General features: G+C 41.3%; 1 protein-coding gene across 1 annotated transcript in view; it reads right to left on the bottom strand.

The window, feature by feature from the left end:
- The window catches only part of LOC121614437 (contactin-associated protein-like 4), a 113845-nt gene that overhangs the window by 55629 nt on the left and 40022 nt on the right, over positions 1-18194 (bottom strand). Inside the window, exons 5-6 of the mRNA XM_041948300.1 lie at positions 10795-10988; positions 3337-3484 (exon numbers count right to left, since the gene is read on the bottom strand). Of these exons, the coding sequence (XP_041804234.1) occupies positions 3337-3484; positions 10795-10988 (342 nt within the window). The remainder of the gene's footprint in view (positions 1-3336; positions 3485-10794; positions 10989-18194) is intronic.

Here is an 18194-nt window from a genome sequence, read left to right as displayed (position 1 = left end):
TTGTGTCCTGTGGTGTTTGTTCAGTTTGTATCACAGATGTTGAGTTTTCATTAGTGTTTATAGGTTTGATTGATTAACTGTGACTGTTCACTAAACCCTCATTGTTCTCCTTTTGGTCATATTCGTCGGCGATGATATCTGCCAACACGTGTTACGAAATGTCCTGTTGTGCTGCCTCAATGACACACTAATATCCACAGTGCATTTTTCACACTGTGGTAAACTGTTTGCTGCTAACAGCCGTATTTCATCTCCCTTCAGTTTATTGCATTTGTTTTCCCGAGGAGGATTCTGCTGTGCATGCTACATTAGTTTACCACCAGGAAAACTGAGGGTCTGCTAAGCCATCCGTCACATCGGCTGATAAACATATCACACAAATGTTCCTGCCGTGTCCTTAAATAACTTGAGAATATTTCCAAACCGCTACAGGCCATTTATCAAAATCCATCTTTTAAGTGTTTCTCATAATCCATCTTCTTCCAGAGGGGACAGCAGCAAACACAGTTTTAAGGGACACAAATGGTTTTATCATAAATAATATTTCCACTTGGTGAACTAATACAGTGAATTAGTCTCAGGAGCTTCGAGCGTTATGCTTCCTCTGTGCACCTGGGTCTGGAATTATAAATATATAGAGTATTTTGAGCTTTTGAGAATTAGGCTGCATTTATCGAGTGGAAGTAAAGCAATATGCTTCATTAACATCCCAAAATATCAAGCTGTAGGCTACATAAAGCTGATCATTTATGAATCAACAAGTGTTTTAATGAACTCGATGATAATTACATTGATGCTACGTGTATATTATTTTACAATAAATCAGCACAAATCATATGTGTGTTGTATCGTGACAGTAGCGTGAAATGACCTTAAGATGATAAAAGTATTTAGTAATAGTAGTATTTAGGGACGAAAAGTTGTCTAACTATCAACCAAACTGTAGCAGCAGCTCTCGCCAAACTCCACAGGCAGGCGAACAAGCACTGAGTCCACTGTCTGACTCTAGGACACGAACAGATCTGATGAACCCAGAAGCCCAGAGGCAGTTTCATTTGTTCTTCGGTGTGCAGGCTGCATGTGCGGCACAGATCGAGGGCAGTGAACTTGTGCAAGAGCTGCAGACCCGGTGTGGATTAAACTACCAAAAAAAAGTATCAGTAAAAGAAAATCATTTGTTCACTAAATAACTGATGAGAGAACAGTCTGGACTCCAGCACAAGATGTGAGAACATAAACTGGACAAAGAGGTGATGTAAAAGTGGCAATCGCTGTGCAAATGAAAGAGCGACTCAACAACAACACAAAAAAAACCCCAACAAGCAACGAGACACTTTGAGTGCAGCTCCAGGATAGTTCGAAGCTAAATGGGAATTGTCTTGTGAGACACTTATCGTGTTTCTGCTCCAACAATCATATTTTCAATCAGCTGGCATGAAATTTCATTCAAAGTAGAGATTTATGGCTCTTTGAGGGGAGCCGGATCTTGGTGAGAAATTCCTTTCAAAGAGCCGTTCAAAAAACTGGTTCATTTGGCTCATTTTTATATTTATTAAGTTTTAAGAAGGCAGTCTGGCCTTAACTCGTTTTATCTTTATAACCACTGGGAGGAATGAATTTAGATATCCCACCAATATGAGTTTAATTTATTCTGAAATATTGATTATAACGTTATTTGACATGTGTGGATTAGATTTTAAAGTCTGATCTGGATTAATTGTAAATATTCCACAGGGTGGCGCCACATCACTCTGCTTTGACAGTGCTTTGCTTTTTTTTGTTACTGGCGCACTCACGTGAAGGCAGCGTGCACAAGGTGGTGGTGTGATGCTATTTGCATATCTAATAAGCACCGCGCAGCTGGGTAGCGCTCCTCCCCATGTAACTCGAGAAAAAAACAACGGTTCCCAGGTGCGACTCGGTTCCCATCGTTCATGTTAACGAGCCGTTCAAAAGAACCAGTTCGTTCGTGAACGTCACAACACTAATTCAAAGTCTCCAGAGGATGAAGCCAAAGTAATCCCTTCATATTTCCTCTCGTGGCACCATGGAGATGACATTCATTCGTTTTGAGCGACATGTCCTCGCAATGATTTGGAGTGTAATTTAATGTCTTCATCAGGATGTACGGTAATAACTCTGGTGATCTCGTCTTCTAGCGGCATCATCAGGTCAGAATTAAAAAGTGTTCAACACTAAAGGTTTATGATCAAAATACCTGCGCAAGTAAAGGCATTCCCATCAGCCTCAGCTGTACCTTAGTACTAATTAGCAAGTGTTAGCATGCTAACACATGAAACAAAGATGGCGAGGATGTCTTAACACCAGCATGTTAGCACTGTCATAGTGAGTATCTTAGTGTCCTAACATTAGCATTCATCATGGCTGTAGACTCTTATTCGTAATACGTAATACAGACACTGTGGAAAGAACCCCAAAACACAGAGACAGTCCACATGGAAATCATGTTTTCACATTAATATTTACTGTTTGATAAATGTATTTGAGCACGTATGCCAACATGGAGGTGTCTCTGATATTCATGAGTATGTTGTGTTTTTATGGGGGACGATATAGCGAACAAAGAGCCGTGAGGGCAGAAATCAGGGCAAAGACGCCACAGGGAATAGATGCTGAGAGCACAAAATATTACAGACACCTGCTTCTTCAACTGAGTCATAAAGAGGAAGAGTGCAGTGCAGACGTCATGTGTGTAAAGTCATGCTCATTTTTAAGGTGGTGGTAAGAAGAGCAGTCTGTCATCATCAGTTATTCTGCAGTGCAACTTTAAAAACACAGAATGAACAGATACTGTATGTTGTTATGGGGAGAAAAACAATGTGATGTTTTTTTTAGTTCACTGTGTCGATGCCAGGGACGATACTGACGATGTGTTGTGTGATCTGAGAAATTAAAGAGGAACAAAGGAAACACAATATGCTTTGTGTGATACATGTTGTTTTCACTGTTACTAACAAGGATGAGAGTGTAAGTCAATTGTGAAATATAGAAATACTTCCAAGAGAAGGCTGCCAGGGAGCGTTTGTTGTTCTTTGTTTCCGTGGGTAACCACAAAAAAAACTGGCATGATGTGCAATGAGTGTTTCTATTCCTCTGAAACAAATTAAATGTGTGATTTACTGGTGAGATGTCGATTCTCGCCACACTTGTAGGTGTTTGTCATGTTCTTGCATTTTAAATCTTCCATGTGAACTAAATTTCCCTGGAGGACGTAAACAAACTCAGCAGGTCGTTTAGATGAAACCAGTGCCACCAGTGTCTGCAGCCTTTTCAGCTAGAGAGTCCAGTCAGTCCTCCGAAGAGGATAAGACTTACTGTAAGGACATCCGTAGGTCTCCAGCCGGAGTCCGATCCTCCCGCTGGGGTTCCAGTCCAGAGGAATGAGGCGGAGGAAGCGATGGATCGCCGGCTGCTGCAGTTTGTACTGAACCACACTGTCTGCATTACTGTTACCTGGAAAAGACTGAAAACACACAGACACAATGAGGACTTGGTAATCATGTGCCGCCATAATTATTTCTGCCTCAGACTCACATATAACCACTGAGTCTATGCTCAACACTGAGCTTAAAATAAACAAAATGAATTACTGTGCATATCAAAGTAAACACAGCTGTGTTGCACAACTTAAAGCCACATCAAATACAGGATTTCAACAATCCTGCAACGCATCAAATAAACTAAAACATAATGAAATACTCTCAGTCTACTGGAAACATAAGCATTCAAAGACATCATCAGCTATTATAGGACAAATTCTCACTCTATTAAGTCCGTGTGTGTGTGTGTGTGTGTGTGTGTTTGTGTGTACATATGCGAATGAGTGTGAGATTGTGTAGTGTGAGTGGGTAAATGAGTGTGTGTGCATGAGTAGAACTTCACAATGACTCCAATAACACAGGAATGTGAAACTGATTCATCACTGACACACAAATGGTTATGAGCATTAGTTTAGTTGACATATGAAGTTGTTAGCTGAAAAGGGGATATTGAGTCCAGGGAAGATTTTAATATCCAGTAATTCAAGAAAAGTTATTAAGTGTTAAATTAATGATGATGGCAAAATCATGACTGAACACTGTTTCAACGTTTTTCAACTCTACCAATACAATCAAACACAACGGAGATACAACCCTGATTCCAGAACAGTTGGGACGCTCCGAAAAACGTAAATAAAAACACAATAAACCATCTGCAAACAACTGCTGAGCCCAGGTATTAATCTCCTTTATCCAATCACGTGTTGACAAAGTGTTGAACCTCGCTCCATCCTCCATACTCTCACCTGTTACCAATCAACCTGTTTACCTGTGGAATGTTCCAAACAGGTGTTTTTGGAGCGTTCCACATCTTTCCCAGTCTTTTATTGCACCTGTCCCAACTTGTTTGAAACATGTTGCTGCATCAGATTCAGAATAAGCAGATATTTACAAAAATCGATGAAACCGATGAGGTCAAACATTAAATGTGTTGTCTTTGTGCGGTTTTCAATTGGACTGATGGATTGATGGATGGATAGATGAAACAGTCTGCTTCAGAAACCCTTTCTCTGGAGCACTGCAGAGATTCTGTTCGTTAACCTGTTTTATACTAATGGCAGACACGATACTCTCTGCAGCATTTGGACGATGAGCAGAAATTGATCGCCTGCTTCTCGCTGACTCTGGGCTGAATGCCTGACGGTTTGCTCTCTTCCTCCCTCTCTCTACATCTCTCCCATCTGGCAATCTATCCTAATTACATCCCTCCCTTGAAGTTGACATCCAGGTTAACTGGCTCTCCCACTGCTGAATAAAAGCTTAGACACATAATTAACTTATTAATTCCTCTGTAATCATGAGAGAGCGGGGTCGGATCTCCTCATATGATGAGTAGACACCATGCATCTGAATGAAAGATACTCACTCTTGCTGATTTTTATATTTGCATGAGTTCACATGGCTGCGTACGGGCTTAACTCCTGAACCTCACTGGAAGCTAAATTCACACATAAATGATGATAAATGTGGAGCTCCATCAAAACTGTCGCCAGCCTTTCTTCAGTATAAAGCGCTTCATTCACAACATTTCCAGATGTCTTACAGTCGTGTAAATTTAAAAACTACACTGTCAAAAAGAAGAAAAACAACATTTTAGACATTTTTAGTTTTGTGCCTCCACCAGCAGGCCATTACAACGACCATTACAAAAATTATTTACTGGACCGTTTTCTGCTCAGTCACCTTTACAGTCTGTGCTTCGGTTTAGGCGACTGAAGCTGCTCGGTTAAGGTCAGGGAAAGGCAGTGACGAGGAAGGTGGATCGTGTGCAGCTGCAGGACAAGAGCAGCATACAAAGGAAAAGGAGTCAAGTCTGCAAGCTGAATTTTGCAAGCTGACAAAAACCGACAACAATTTGACTTTCAAAGTCTTCATCAGGAAAATGACAACATACGCAAAAAGCAGGCTATGTACACATACATAGAAAATAAATTACAATTACAACTACATCTACCACCCAAAACTATTTACTACTTCACTGTGCCGCAGACAAAACACATAATATCCTAAAAATAAATACTGTACTCTTTACAGGTTACACGTAATGCATATTTTTGCAAGAGAAAAATGTTTACACTGTAGAAATCATACATGAGAAGAAAGTAAGTTAGTAAAGTAAGTGCTAAGCTGAGGTTTAGCATGGGGGGGTCACACTATTTAGTCACATGGATCAAGTGTATAACTTTGTTTATTTCAGGCCACATTGTTATCATATTTTCTTTTTTTTGTAGAGGTTTGTTGAACTGTCACAGGTCCACAGTCGATGAATGCACTTGACCTTAAAAATTCATGAAGTATTTCTTCATGCTAGATTGATGCCAGCGTCATGCATGTCGTGACAGATGACCAGCTTAGCCCGTGTCTGCCGTCCTACGGTGACCGACTGGCTATTTTTGGACACTGCAGACGGAAAGAAAAAGATCCCACTCGCATATCAAAACATGTGACTCAAAGCCCACCATGGAGAGGTCAGAAGGTACGAAGCTAATATCATTCTTGAACCCAACGCAACTATTTGGTGTCACAGATGGATGCAACACGAAGGAAAAGTTATAAAAACATAATTGCTTTTACGACATTGCTTGCACGTAGAAGAATACTATTGCACTGGAAATCAAAATATCCACCCAAAGTGTCTTATTGGTTTCGCGATGTAACACAATTCATACAATTAGAGAAAATAAGATATACTGTCAGGGGATCCAGGGACAAATTCTTCTCTGTCTGGGATCCAGTACTGAAGCATTTAGATAAACTTAAAACTGTGCCCACTTAATTAACGTGTGGTGGCCATCTCTCCCATATGCCTTGGTGATGGTGATTGTATCTATGTGAATCACTTCTTGCTTAGTGCATGGCTTGTATGTTTGTTTATGTGTATGTGTATATGTATATATATATATATATATATATATATGTATATATATATATATATATATATATATAGAGAGAGAGAGATATGTGTGTGTGTATGTGTACACATGTGTGTATATGGGTATATATGTGTGTATGTATTTGTGTCTGCATATGTATCTATTCTTCCATTTTTATTGTAATCAGTTTTAATGGATTGGTGTCCACCATGCTCTTTAGGGTGGGGGGTGGGGGGGGGGGTTAAAATATAAATTTGAGCACTATGATTCCTTTTTATGTATTTTTATGTTCTATGTCGCTAATGCTCAATAAAAAGCTAAAAAGCTAAAAAGGCAGGGTAAACAAAAAGGAGAGCACCTGACTGAGAGGCTGGACAGCTGTTTTATAACAGAGGAAGAAATGCAGAGAGGAGCCTCACTGATTTTGATATTGATTTAAGTGACTTTCAGCAGGATTCACAGTCATGGAAGTGTGCGAAAAGACCAGTGAGTTACCGGTCTTGTGTTTCCAAGAGGAGAGACATCACCACTGACATAAACCAGGAGATGAACAGAGTCGCAACTGCACGAGAAGGTGAAGAGACACACATCTGACATCTGTTATACTCCCAGCAGTCCTGCGACTCGTGCTGGAGAGATAAATACTGTCATTAGTGTTTCTCTTCTTCACACCACAGTCGGCCCAACTGATGCATCTACAACTGTCTGCTGAAGCACCTTTGCCTCATTCTACGGATACAGTGTGCAGGAGCCAAGAGTGAAGAAAGCTGTTCTTCATCCTGGTCAGATTCTTACAGAACTTAATGCAGGTTTTTCTGAGGAAAGCATCTTGGTAGATTCATTTCCAAGTGAGTCTCCTCGATGGAAGGCTGGAAAAGGTTGTGGATGATGGAGGTGTTTTGCTGTCAGAGTTCTGGAATGATTTTTACAAGCAGTTTAAGGTGCTACACCTACATCATAATTTTGGTAAACAACAGAGGGAAAGTTTAGGTTGACCAATTATATTTGGCAAAAAGAGAAGCAGTACTTCTGGAGGAGGCTGTCTTTGCTTTTGTGGAGGGTCATCTCATGGACAGAGGGGTGACCTTTGAATCCTCATGTTCAGATTTTGAAAATGTTGATAATGGAGAAATCGTTCCCGGAGCCTCCCGGAGGCTCCAAACAGCTAAAAACACTGAGCAAATCTTGTTTGAGGTTTCCCACCAAAAACTGATTCAGGGGCACACCTGTGTGTCAGAACTGCTGCTGAAAGGAACTGCAGCGGTCTACGAAGAGCTCCAACCAACATCAAGAAGATCGCAAAGTATCCTGAGTGGCCAGATGAGAAGACCTGTTGCTCATACATGTGGCTGTTACTTGAGTTCACATCAAGTATCAGTTATGATAAGTACCCAGATTTGACAAGAATGAAACACTCTAAAAAAGCAATGTGTGGGTAAAGAGAATTAAATTTCAGCCTACAAACACTGGACTGTCAGAGGTTGTGAGACAGGTAGGTTTCTCAACCTTATTGGGTGTCAAAGCTTCAACATGTTCTCACTTGTGTACTTGTTAACTGGTCTGCTGATTTTTGGTATGTTGATTTGTTGGAATTGTGACTTTTTATCTCATAATTTTGACTTTTCTTTCATTATTTTTTCCTTTGCTGGCAGGAATGGGCTCCCATGAATCCCTCATTCAAACCAACACAAGAACCATTGTCTTGTGTACATACTCAACATGTTTCACATTGGAGAAGTTTTTCTGTAGATCATTAACCCTTGGAGACTTTAACTGACTTTCTGAATGCCTGTGTACCTCAGGCGGAGTACATCGTTCCAGTAAACTGGGTGTTATTTTGCTCTATGTGATGCAATTGCAGGTGAAGCTGCTGTTATAACAGTATCACACTTCTTCCAGCGTCTCTCCTGACAAACAAGAAGAACAAGAAGGTGTAAACCATTAGGTCATGGCAAGTGCAGTCTCGCATCAGGAAAGGAAGACGTTAAGTGTCTCCTCAAAGCTGTGATCCAAGCAGCAGGGCCGTCAACTCAACAAACAACAGTGAGGAAAGCACAGAATCTCATTTAGTTCCAGACAGATGATGTGAATTCTTCAACAGCAGCCACAGATGAGCAGAGAGAGCGAAGGAGACATAGAGGGATTAACTGTGGATGTGAAGGACACCACAGGAGAACATAACGAGACAAAGGAGAAAAGAAAGGAGGAGATACAGAAAAGAGCATCAAAGGGAGATGACAGAGGGACAAAATGAAAGGGAAGGAAAATCACAGGGTGAGAGTAAGAGGGAGGTAAGCGGCAGGAAATGGGAAGAAGAAATTAAGCCGAAGAGGAAATTTGAGAAGAACGGGAAAAAGTGAAAAAGAGCACCACTTGTGTCCTCAGCTCCAACCCTCCAGGCAAGAGCAAACAAACCGATAAAGAGGAGAGAGAGAATAGAGGAAAGATGGATTGCTATATTTTCAAGCACCCGCAGGCTTCTGAGAAAAGAGCAAAGGAGAGAGAAAAAACGGCAGATTTCCTCTGCTGGTCTTCAGGCCTGTGAGCCAACACAAGGAAGACCAGCGGACGTTGATCCAACAACTCTGCCATCAACTTCCTCCATCCTCTGACAGACTCCGTAAGCTCGGCTGTCTGGTGCACAGAGGTTGAGAAACGTTTTGAAATGCGACCGGGATTGTGCTCAGTTTATGTAGAGCGTCGGATCAACCTGTTTTTAAGCTGCGAGAAGCCTCTCTGCTCTTTCAGAGAAGATCCTCAGCGCTGAGATTAGCTGGAATATCTCCATATGAGGAAATTGTCTCTACTTCTAATCAAAACCTCCTCTCTGCACCGCGGTAACAAAGGTGGGTTCACCCTGCATGAGTGAGTGTTTGATTTGGTATAAACTCACTACCAGCACGCAGGTGAGAAACTGTTTTGAACTGGCTCTCTTCATCACTGTGTTTGCTTCCAACACAAACAAGACCACAACTGCTTAGTATTCCTGTGGCTGCAGACTGAACCATGTACCATCACCACAGCGGGACAAATACAGGTTCAACACAACACATGTGATGGGAAAACACTGAAGGGGAGTGTGTGTCTGCCAGGAGGTGGGAGGTGAAGCCATCCGACTGACTTCTTCATTAACCAGCTCCACACAGACCAGCTGAGCTTTTTCACCTCATGGTTTTGTTGTGCCATGTTTCTGCCGTGTTGTTACTCATGATCAGAGTTGGAAAAGTGATCTACTAATGTGGAAACACCATGAGTCAGCATTATACTCAGGTAGAATGATCTCCAAGCGTCAGGTCAACAGGCGACCAAAGAGACCGAGCCAAGACGATTTCAACACATCTGACAATAAGCATGAATTTAAAGCTTCTGTGATGTTTACAGTGATTTTAATATATGCTGCATATGATATTTGTAATATTCTAATGCATCTGACATTTTTATAATTTCATAATTCATTCTATGTATATCGTATGTGTTTGTAATTACTATAAATTTACATATATTATGTATGTAATTCCCTGCAGTAGGATTAATAAAGGATTATTTTATTTTATGAGTTTCAAGTCCATCATTTTCTAGTGCCAAAGCCCACATACAGTGCAACATACAGTCCAATCCTTTTTTATATTTTCACATTTTAATCAGAATTTAAAAAATATATGTAGTTTCCCATCAAAAATAAATGGTGGAAAAGGGAAAGCTGCTGCCTGTCCATTACAAAGTACTTATTAAAGCCATATTTATTATTGGGGGTTAGTATTATTAAGGGTCAAGGTTATTAAGAATGTAATTCATGTCATCAAGAGCTTTATAATGACTAATAGAGAGCACTTATGCTACTAATGTGCAGAAATAAGCAAGTAGTTCACGGTGAATATGCATAACTTAACATAAAGTGTCAAGTTAAGTGTAAAGGTAAATCCCATCCTTTAACATCTTTCAAACATATGTACGTACAGCAGCAGTGATGGATGTCAACATGTTTACACCCTCTTTAAAAAGACAAAAAGAGAAACAAAGGTGACACAGTAAGAAACAAAAAACCCCAAAACAAAATCGAGCCACTCGTCTTCTTCTCTGTTTGTGATCTGCAGCTACACACTTCTGCAGAGTCAGCAGAGCTTCAGCACTGCTTCATGGTTTATAAATGAAGAGATCAGGTCGTGATGACTCGAGTTTATCTGCGCAGGATGGATGGAGCCACAGAGCGCTGCTCAACACTACATCACTTCAAATAAATTACACAAAACAAAACATGATGTTTACTGATCCCCAAGGAGCCAATACAAGACCTGAGCGTCTGTCTGGAGTCTGAAGGAGGTGATGCAGAACTCTTACTGTTCGCCGCAGTATGGACTCACCCCGATACTGTCCTCCTGTCTGTACTGCTTCCAGTTGTGTCCCGTGTCGCTGAACATCAGCAGGTACGACGTCAGCCAATCGGAGCTGCCGTAGCGACCCTGAGTAGCGACGGCAGTGATCTTGGTCCGCTCGCCCAGGTCCACCTCCAACCACTGATACCTGTCCGAGGTGAGAGGAGACCAACCTCCAGCTCCTGCAGGGAGGGAAGGAGAAACAGCAGCACACATAAGTGACTAAGTCACATTTCCATATGTGAAGAGATGAAATAACAAGTGATCTGCTGGACCTTTAATTCTGAACTAAAACTCATATCTTATGTTATGTCATATGTTATGAAAGCTAGTTATTGAACCCCAGCAAACAGCTTTAAAACCATTCTGATGTTATAATGGGGTATAAATCATACTTTAGGAATTCTCCTGAGGATTTAAAGTCGCTCACATTTGCTCTGTGACCTGCAGTGGCATCAGGAATTTGTTTCCATATCTATCTGAGAAACTTTGGGAAATTAAAATATGCAATACAATCAGCGTTCGATATTCTACTTGTCAAAGCAACGAACTGCGCTTCAAGAGGGTAAAAATCACCTGAGCCCAAATATGTGGAAAATAATGAAAAAAATCAACACAACATAGTAACAGGACAGTAGTCTGAATGTTGTTAAGAAATAATCTAAAAACATTACATAACCATAACCCATACCTCAACTGTCAAATTCTTTCAATAGTCTGACACAATAAAGGACTGAGAGCATCATTAATGTTGTGAATACTCTAAACTAAAACGGCAACCTAACGACAGCCAATATCAAATCTTACAGTAAATCACCTTAATGATGCTGGATAAATACTGATGGGCGACAAATTAAAGGAAAAACCTGAATACATAAATTAGTTGAGAAACACAACACACGCATGCTTCCTCGCAGGAAAGAAAAGGTCACTGAGTGGTTTGACGAGCACGATCAGACGCTTCACAGTCCTCAGATCTGAACCCAACCGAACACCTGTATGGACAGTTTGGAACGTGGCCATGTTAAAAAACACAGAATGAGGGAATACTTTTTACAGTCTCAAATGGTTAACTCCAGATCACTGCGTTAAAGCAGAATAAAGACAGGAGCACATATAAACTGATAACATCTCAAACTCACAATATAAACTGTTAGAGGATTATGGTGCCAAGCATCGGTTTTCACTAAGTTCCCCTTCATCTGTGAATCCTTCCTCATATTAAATGTCATCAATAACAGCCTACATGGTGTAAAATAACATCAACAGGAGACTTTGATGAAATATATTTAGTAATACTGCATTAAAGCTGTGTGTGTGTGTGTGTGTGCGTGAAGGAAAATACTTTGTCAGGCCAAAATGTGGACTCAGAGCTCAAACAACAGATGGTGGAGGCTGCTGACCAGTGTCCCACTGAGCGCACGCACGCACGCACGCACGCACGCACGCACACACACAGCAAACACAGTGAAAGCATCTTAAATGCCACTTGACTTGTGGAAAGTTAATTTAGTTCTTTTTTTTACCTTCATTCATTCAGGGAGTCTCGCTAAGAGGAAGCCTCTCCTGCAGGAACACTGATCACATTCACACCTGGAGGCTGCCCAGTACAACCACAGTCTCATCTGCTGGCCACTGAGCAGCTCTGCTGGAGCGGGTGGGGTTACGGGCCTTGTGGTGGCAGTGAGGGAGCGGCCAGCGCTCCTTGTTCACTTTCCCTCCTCAGATTCATCCTGTTTGCACAAGCTGTAAGTTACTAACCCGACGTGCGTTAATGCCGTTTTGGTGAGAAACAAAATAGATGAAGGACAGCTGCGCTGATATTTGCAGCCTTATCCTCAAAGAAAAGAAGCCGACTCTGCCAGGATTTATACGACAGTTTCCAGAAGGTCACTTTGTCAGATCAGGTGGATCATGTTGCCTTAAAGGGCCGGTGTGGAGGAATTAGGAGGATCTATTGGCAGATATGTGATATAATATTCACATTTATGTTTTCTATAGCATATAATCACCTGAAAATAAGAATTGTTGTGTTTTCATTACAGTATACCCTTGTTTTTCGCGGGGGTTACGTTCCAAAAAGAACCTGTGATAGGCAAAATCTGTGAAGTAGAAACCTTTATTTTTTTTTTACAATTATTATACAAGTAAATACTCTATTATACATTGAAAAGAAAGAACAAACCATTTTACAGGCTCAAGCATTTGTTTCACAAATAAAAGTCCTCTAGAAACGTTTTTTTCAACAAATAACTTCTGTACTGTACTGTCAAATAATAATTTTAATCATCAATGTGAACAGATTGCGGAGATTAGCCCCGCCCACCGCGACCCGAGTAATTGGATTAAACGGGAGAAAATTAAAAATGATTATGAAAAAAATACAAAGTACAGTCGGACAAATAGTGACTCTCGAACTGTATTTCGCTGCTCTTCAGACTGAGCCGCTGCATCCTGACTCCGCTCTGCAGTGTTTTCTTCTTTTGAAGCCCGCGGTGCAGGTGTGTTTGTTCAGGAGAAGAACATAGTGATAGGCAAAACTCGAAATTGCAAGAGAATTTGCACGTACGTAATGTAAATTTGGCAAGCTGTTTTACGTACGTGTACATGCAACATTATTGACGCACAGGGAGAGAAGAAGCGGACTGACTTTTTAGCCAATCAGAATGCAGAACACAATGCACGATGCAAATCCGTGAAGTAGCGAAACCGTGAATAGTAAACAGCGTTATAGCGAGGGATCACTGTACTATCAAATGAGCTCTTCATATCAGCATAAAGAGCGGGTCCTGTTCCACAGAGTCTGCCATGTTTCTACAGTAGCCAAGAAGGGACAAACTGAACACTGGCTCTAGAGAGCGCCTTCACAGGCCACCATAGGGGAGGGTAAGATGAGGCTAGATGTCACTAAATCCTGAATACTGGGTCTTTAAAACCTGCTGTGACTTGACTGAGAGACACGTCGGACTTCAAGTTGACCCTCAGCCAATCATGACTTCTCCAACGTCACTGAACATGTCTTCCGTCACGCAGGATAAATCATCGTGCCCTGCGCTAGTCTTCATTCTAGATTTTTATTTAGATTTTATCAAGTCATGAAGCAATAAGCGCTAGTTTTGTCTAGTTTCTCTGCTTGTGGCCAGTCTCTGCTTTGCTTCTACAGTAATGTAGAGTTCTTAAAAATGCATAAAAACTGGTGGTTACTGTAATGCTGAACATCCAGCTTTCAGTCCGCCCGACTCTTTGGCTCACAGCAAAACCTCATGAGGATCCATTAAGGATTATTTCAAATGGCCTTTCAATCAGGTCAAAAGTCAATTAGACCAACACTTTGTTCTATGAAAAGATATCTTGAAAACTGTGGTACAGATCTGACATGTGCTGTAGGTCAGCAGCTTTAGCTACCAGTCAGAAAAGCCTCTGAGCGTTTGGTGGCAGGCAGAGGAGAACAGCTCAGCAGTGAAAATGAATCAGTGTCAGTCTGCTGGCTGATCTTTAACGAGCTAAAGGCCAAAGCTAATAAGCACTTGACTAACAGACATGTCCGGTGACAGGAGAACAGAAAAGAGCAGACACTCTGACCTTTACTCATGAGGATTACACCGCAGAGGAAAACAGAAAGAGATCAGAGGGAAACAACTCAGACACCGAGCGGCGTTACAAAGATTTACTGTGTCCACCCCGTCAGTTTAACTGAAACAAATATAACTGAGACGGCTGACTGTCCGAAAGCTTTCTGTCATGGCTGTCACTTTAACTCAAAGAGATCTCCCTGGTTTCTCTCCCGCAGTGTCTGTCAGGCACCAGATCCAACCTCCCACTGAGAGGAGCGAAGAACAATGGAGGTCAGGAGTGTGACATCACTGCTCCGACGGTCAAACAGAGGCAGGGAGGGAGCAACAACGGCTTCAGCTCCCTATTGGACCAGTTCAAAAACTGCACCTTTTAGTCATTTAGACCCAAAAATAATCAAAAATATGGCCCAGGTTAAAAAATACTGGAATTACCCTTTAAAGGTCCAGCATGTAGGATTTAGTGGCCTTTAGCGGTGAGGGTGCAGACTGAACCAAGTGCTTTCCAAGCCTGCAGGAGAACCTCTGACACTGGAGCCAGCATTTGGTTTGTCCGTTCTGGGCGACTGTAGAAACACAGTGAATATGGCGCACTCCATTCCTCTGTAGATATAAAGAGCTCATTCTAATGTAACAAGTAAACAATTCTTATTTTCAGATGATTATACACTAATGAAAACACATTCACGAATGTTATGTTACATTTCTGCCAATAGATCACCCCTAAATCTCACACACAGGTCCTTTAATTGCAGTAATTGAGCAAATGCGTTTAGTTTCTACACTGCTACTGGCCACTTCACTAGAAGGAGCAGATGGATGGACGACTAAACAAATGTTTCATCATCAAACATGTATTGATATGCCATCAGGCAGGTACAGAAATAAAACAGGTTGAGAGAGAGACAGCTAGAGGGAAGGCGAGGCAGACAGGAAATGTAGAGGCAGACAGGAAGTTGGACAGACAGACAGGCAGCTTAAAGGCAGCGAGAAATGCATGTTACTGACAGACTGTTAAAAGTATCAGGTCCAGAATGAGCACTGGTCATTTGCATGAGAATACAGAGTCTGGAGGGTAATTTCAGCAGCCTGATAACATGTCAGTCTGACAGAGAGTGCAACAGGAAGCTAATGGGCTCAATGCAGCACTGACATCAGCAAGAGCGAGCTGGAAAACACTGCAGGTGAAGCAGGAGACATTTACATTTTCTCTAATGCCACGCAGCAAAAAGGGCACTTCAAGGAAGTCACAATGTCTTATTTCAGGATGGTCAGATAGTATTTCTTTTTCTGCTCGTCAAGCATTACAGATGATTAAACCCAACCCACTATGTCTTAGGAAGATATTTAATACAGCTTGAACTGACAGGAAACACACTAATATTTCAAAACATCTATTGAGAATGAACCAAATGTTTTTGCTTCGTTCAAGAATCAAACTCATCTCAAAACAAAGCAAATAGTATCTTTTTTAATGAAATCGTTAAAGCAAAAGTCATCACTGCAAAGCACGTGGGATATTTAAATACTGTCTGCAAATGTCAACATACTGCATTAGAGCTGAAAACAATTGTTTGATTTAGGACAGATTGCTGCAACAATGTTACAAATTACAGTTAAAATCTGCATTAACTGTTTTTTGTCCACTTGGGGGCAGCAAACATGCTGTCAACCCAAAATCTACGTTACAACTCCTCAAATGTGGCAAACCTGACAGCAAAAAGTCGTTGCTTAAAGGAACGACTCTCATTTTAGCTCTTTTCCCTCTTCAGCTGCTAAACGCTCCACTTTGTTCACCAGCTAACCGCTAACGTCGTCTGTCTGCTGTTTGCTGCTGGTATCATAACGTGACTTTCACAACACTTTAAGGGGAAAACAGCTGCCTAGCAGCCTGGAAAACCAAACCAATGAGCTGAGAGACTCTGAAACACTCTGCAGAACAGCTGCTGAGTCATGTGATAAGCGTCATGGTGAGTTTCCGAGGTCAGGAACAAACATTCAATGTCAACTTTTAAGCCAACTTGGACGTGAAGTCTTTGAATCGCTCAGAAAAATGAAAATTTTAACATCTACAGAATGTTTAAGCACTTTTTAACAACATATGGGAACCAAGTTGTTTTACCAGCAAAGATCTGGGATGAGGAGTGTGAATTTTGTGCATTTATTGTCTTTATTTTGACTCGGCTCAAGCTACCAGAACAGCAGAATGAAGGAAACACTGCACTGACAAAAAGTGCCCAAGTGTTGCTGTGGTGGAGTTAACAGTGCAGCTCTTCAGAATCCATGGAGGACAACAGAATACGGAGATCAATACCTGATTAGTTGGCCATTGTTACACAGCAAGTCCCAATTTACAGGTTCCAATTAAAGTTTCAGCCCACCTTCAAGTCTCACTCTTTGGGAAAATGAATAGAGTGGCACAATAATTCTTTTCAAGTCCATTCCAGCATAATTGCAGTGGTGTCACCGATAACTGTCTGCGTTGCCTCTTGAAGAAAGAAGACGGTTAAACATGAAGACTGCAATTAACATTTGGCAGGAAGACAGAGCTGGCAAAATCAGTTTGCACAAATGAAAATGAAAATGCGACTACAGACGAAGTGAAACTAATCATTAGAACAGAACAGAGACTGTAAGGAGGAACAGAAGATGGACAGGAACAATTTAGATGAAAGGAGGGGGGAGGAGGAGAAAGGAAGAGGGGAGATGGAAAAGGGAAATAAAATGCCACATTAAGAAAAGAAGAGGGTGGAAGGCAGGAGAGAAATAAAAAGAAAAAAAGTGTGAAGAGGAATATCAAAATGAAGAATAAGAGAAAACGGATGGACAGACTGAAAAAGCTGAGTCATTCATCCTCCAGGTCTCTGGTAAAAGGCCATTCATCTCCAATGAGCAGACTATCAGGGCTTTTTATCCACTTCTGGTGTCGGATTCAGATCCATCAGGCCTCCACTGTGATCCACTACATCAGGTCTAAGTCTGAAGCACAACGTCAGGTCCTCTGGTCTCACTGCAGAGAGAAAACTGCTGCTGGGCTTCATAAACAGAGAGAGGCTGTTGCTTCCCTTTGGGAGAGCTGCAGCGTTGAGAAACTGAGTCGTGTACCATCTTTTTAAAATTAAAAAATCTTCTTTTCACGTCCATGGACTTGAGTTCTTGTGACAGCAATGTCTGGCTATCTCTACAACTATTGGATTGACATCAAATTCTGGAAACTTTCATGATCCCCAGAGGATGAAGTCCTCTGGCTTTGGTCATTCCTTGACTTTCCTCTCCTTCCATACATGAGATTGACAACTATTGATTGTCATTAAATGCAGTTCTGACATTCAGGCGCCCTTCAGCATGACTTGTAGTCACTGGCAATTCTCTGACTCTTGATCTAGCGCCACCATCAGGCCAAATTTTTTATTTGTCCAGTGCTTTGGTTTATGACCTAATACCTGCAAAACTGAAGGCATTCCCATCACCTTCATCAGCTTTTAGCATTGTCATTTTGAGCAAGTTGCATGCATGCAAGCATGCTGATTTTAGCCTTTTAGCTTAAAGCCTCAAAAGACTGAAAACTACTCCAGCGGTTAAAACGAGCAAAAAAAATTACTCCATCATTTCAGTTCACGTTGACTCTGAAAGCAGCCGGTCAGGGCTCACGTGTCCTGTTTGAAAGCCACTTAAATTTACATAATATTCAAGTCAGCAACACATACAATGCAAAACAACATTTTGTGTCATGAAATGCGGTGCTATAATACATCGGTACACTCCTATCTGTGAATTACATATGCATGTAAACATTGCCCGTATGATTATTAGAAT

The sequence above is a fragment of the Chelmon rostratus genome, chromosome 12, assembly GCF_017976325.1.
Source record: "Chelmon rostratus isolate fCheRos1 chromosome 12, fCheRos1.pri, whole genome shotgun sequence".
Taxonomy (NCBI): Eukaryota; Metazoa; Chordata; class Actinopteri; order Chaetodontiformes; family Chaetodontidae; genus Chelmon; species Chelmon rostratus.
This window is presented reverse-complemented; position numbering and strand designations above follow the sequence as displayed.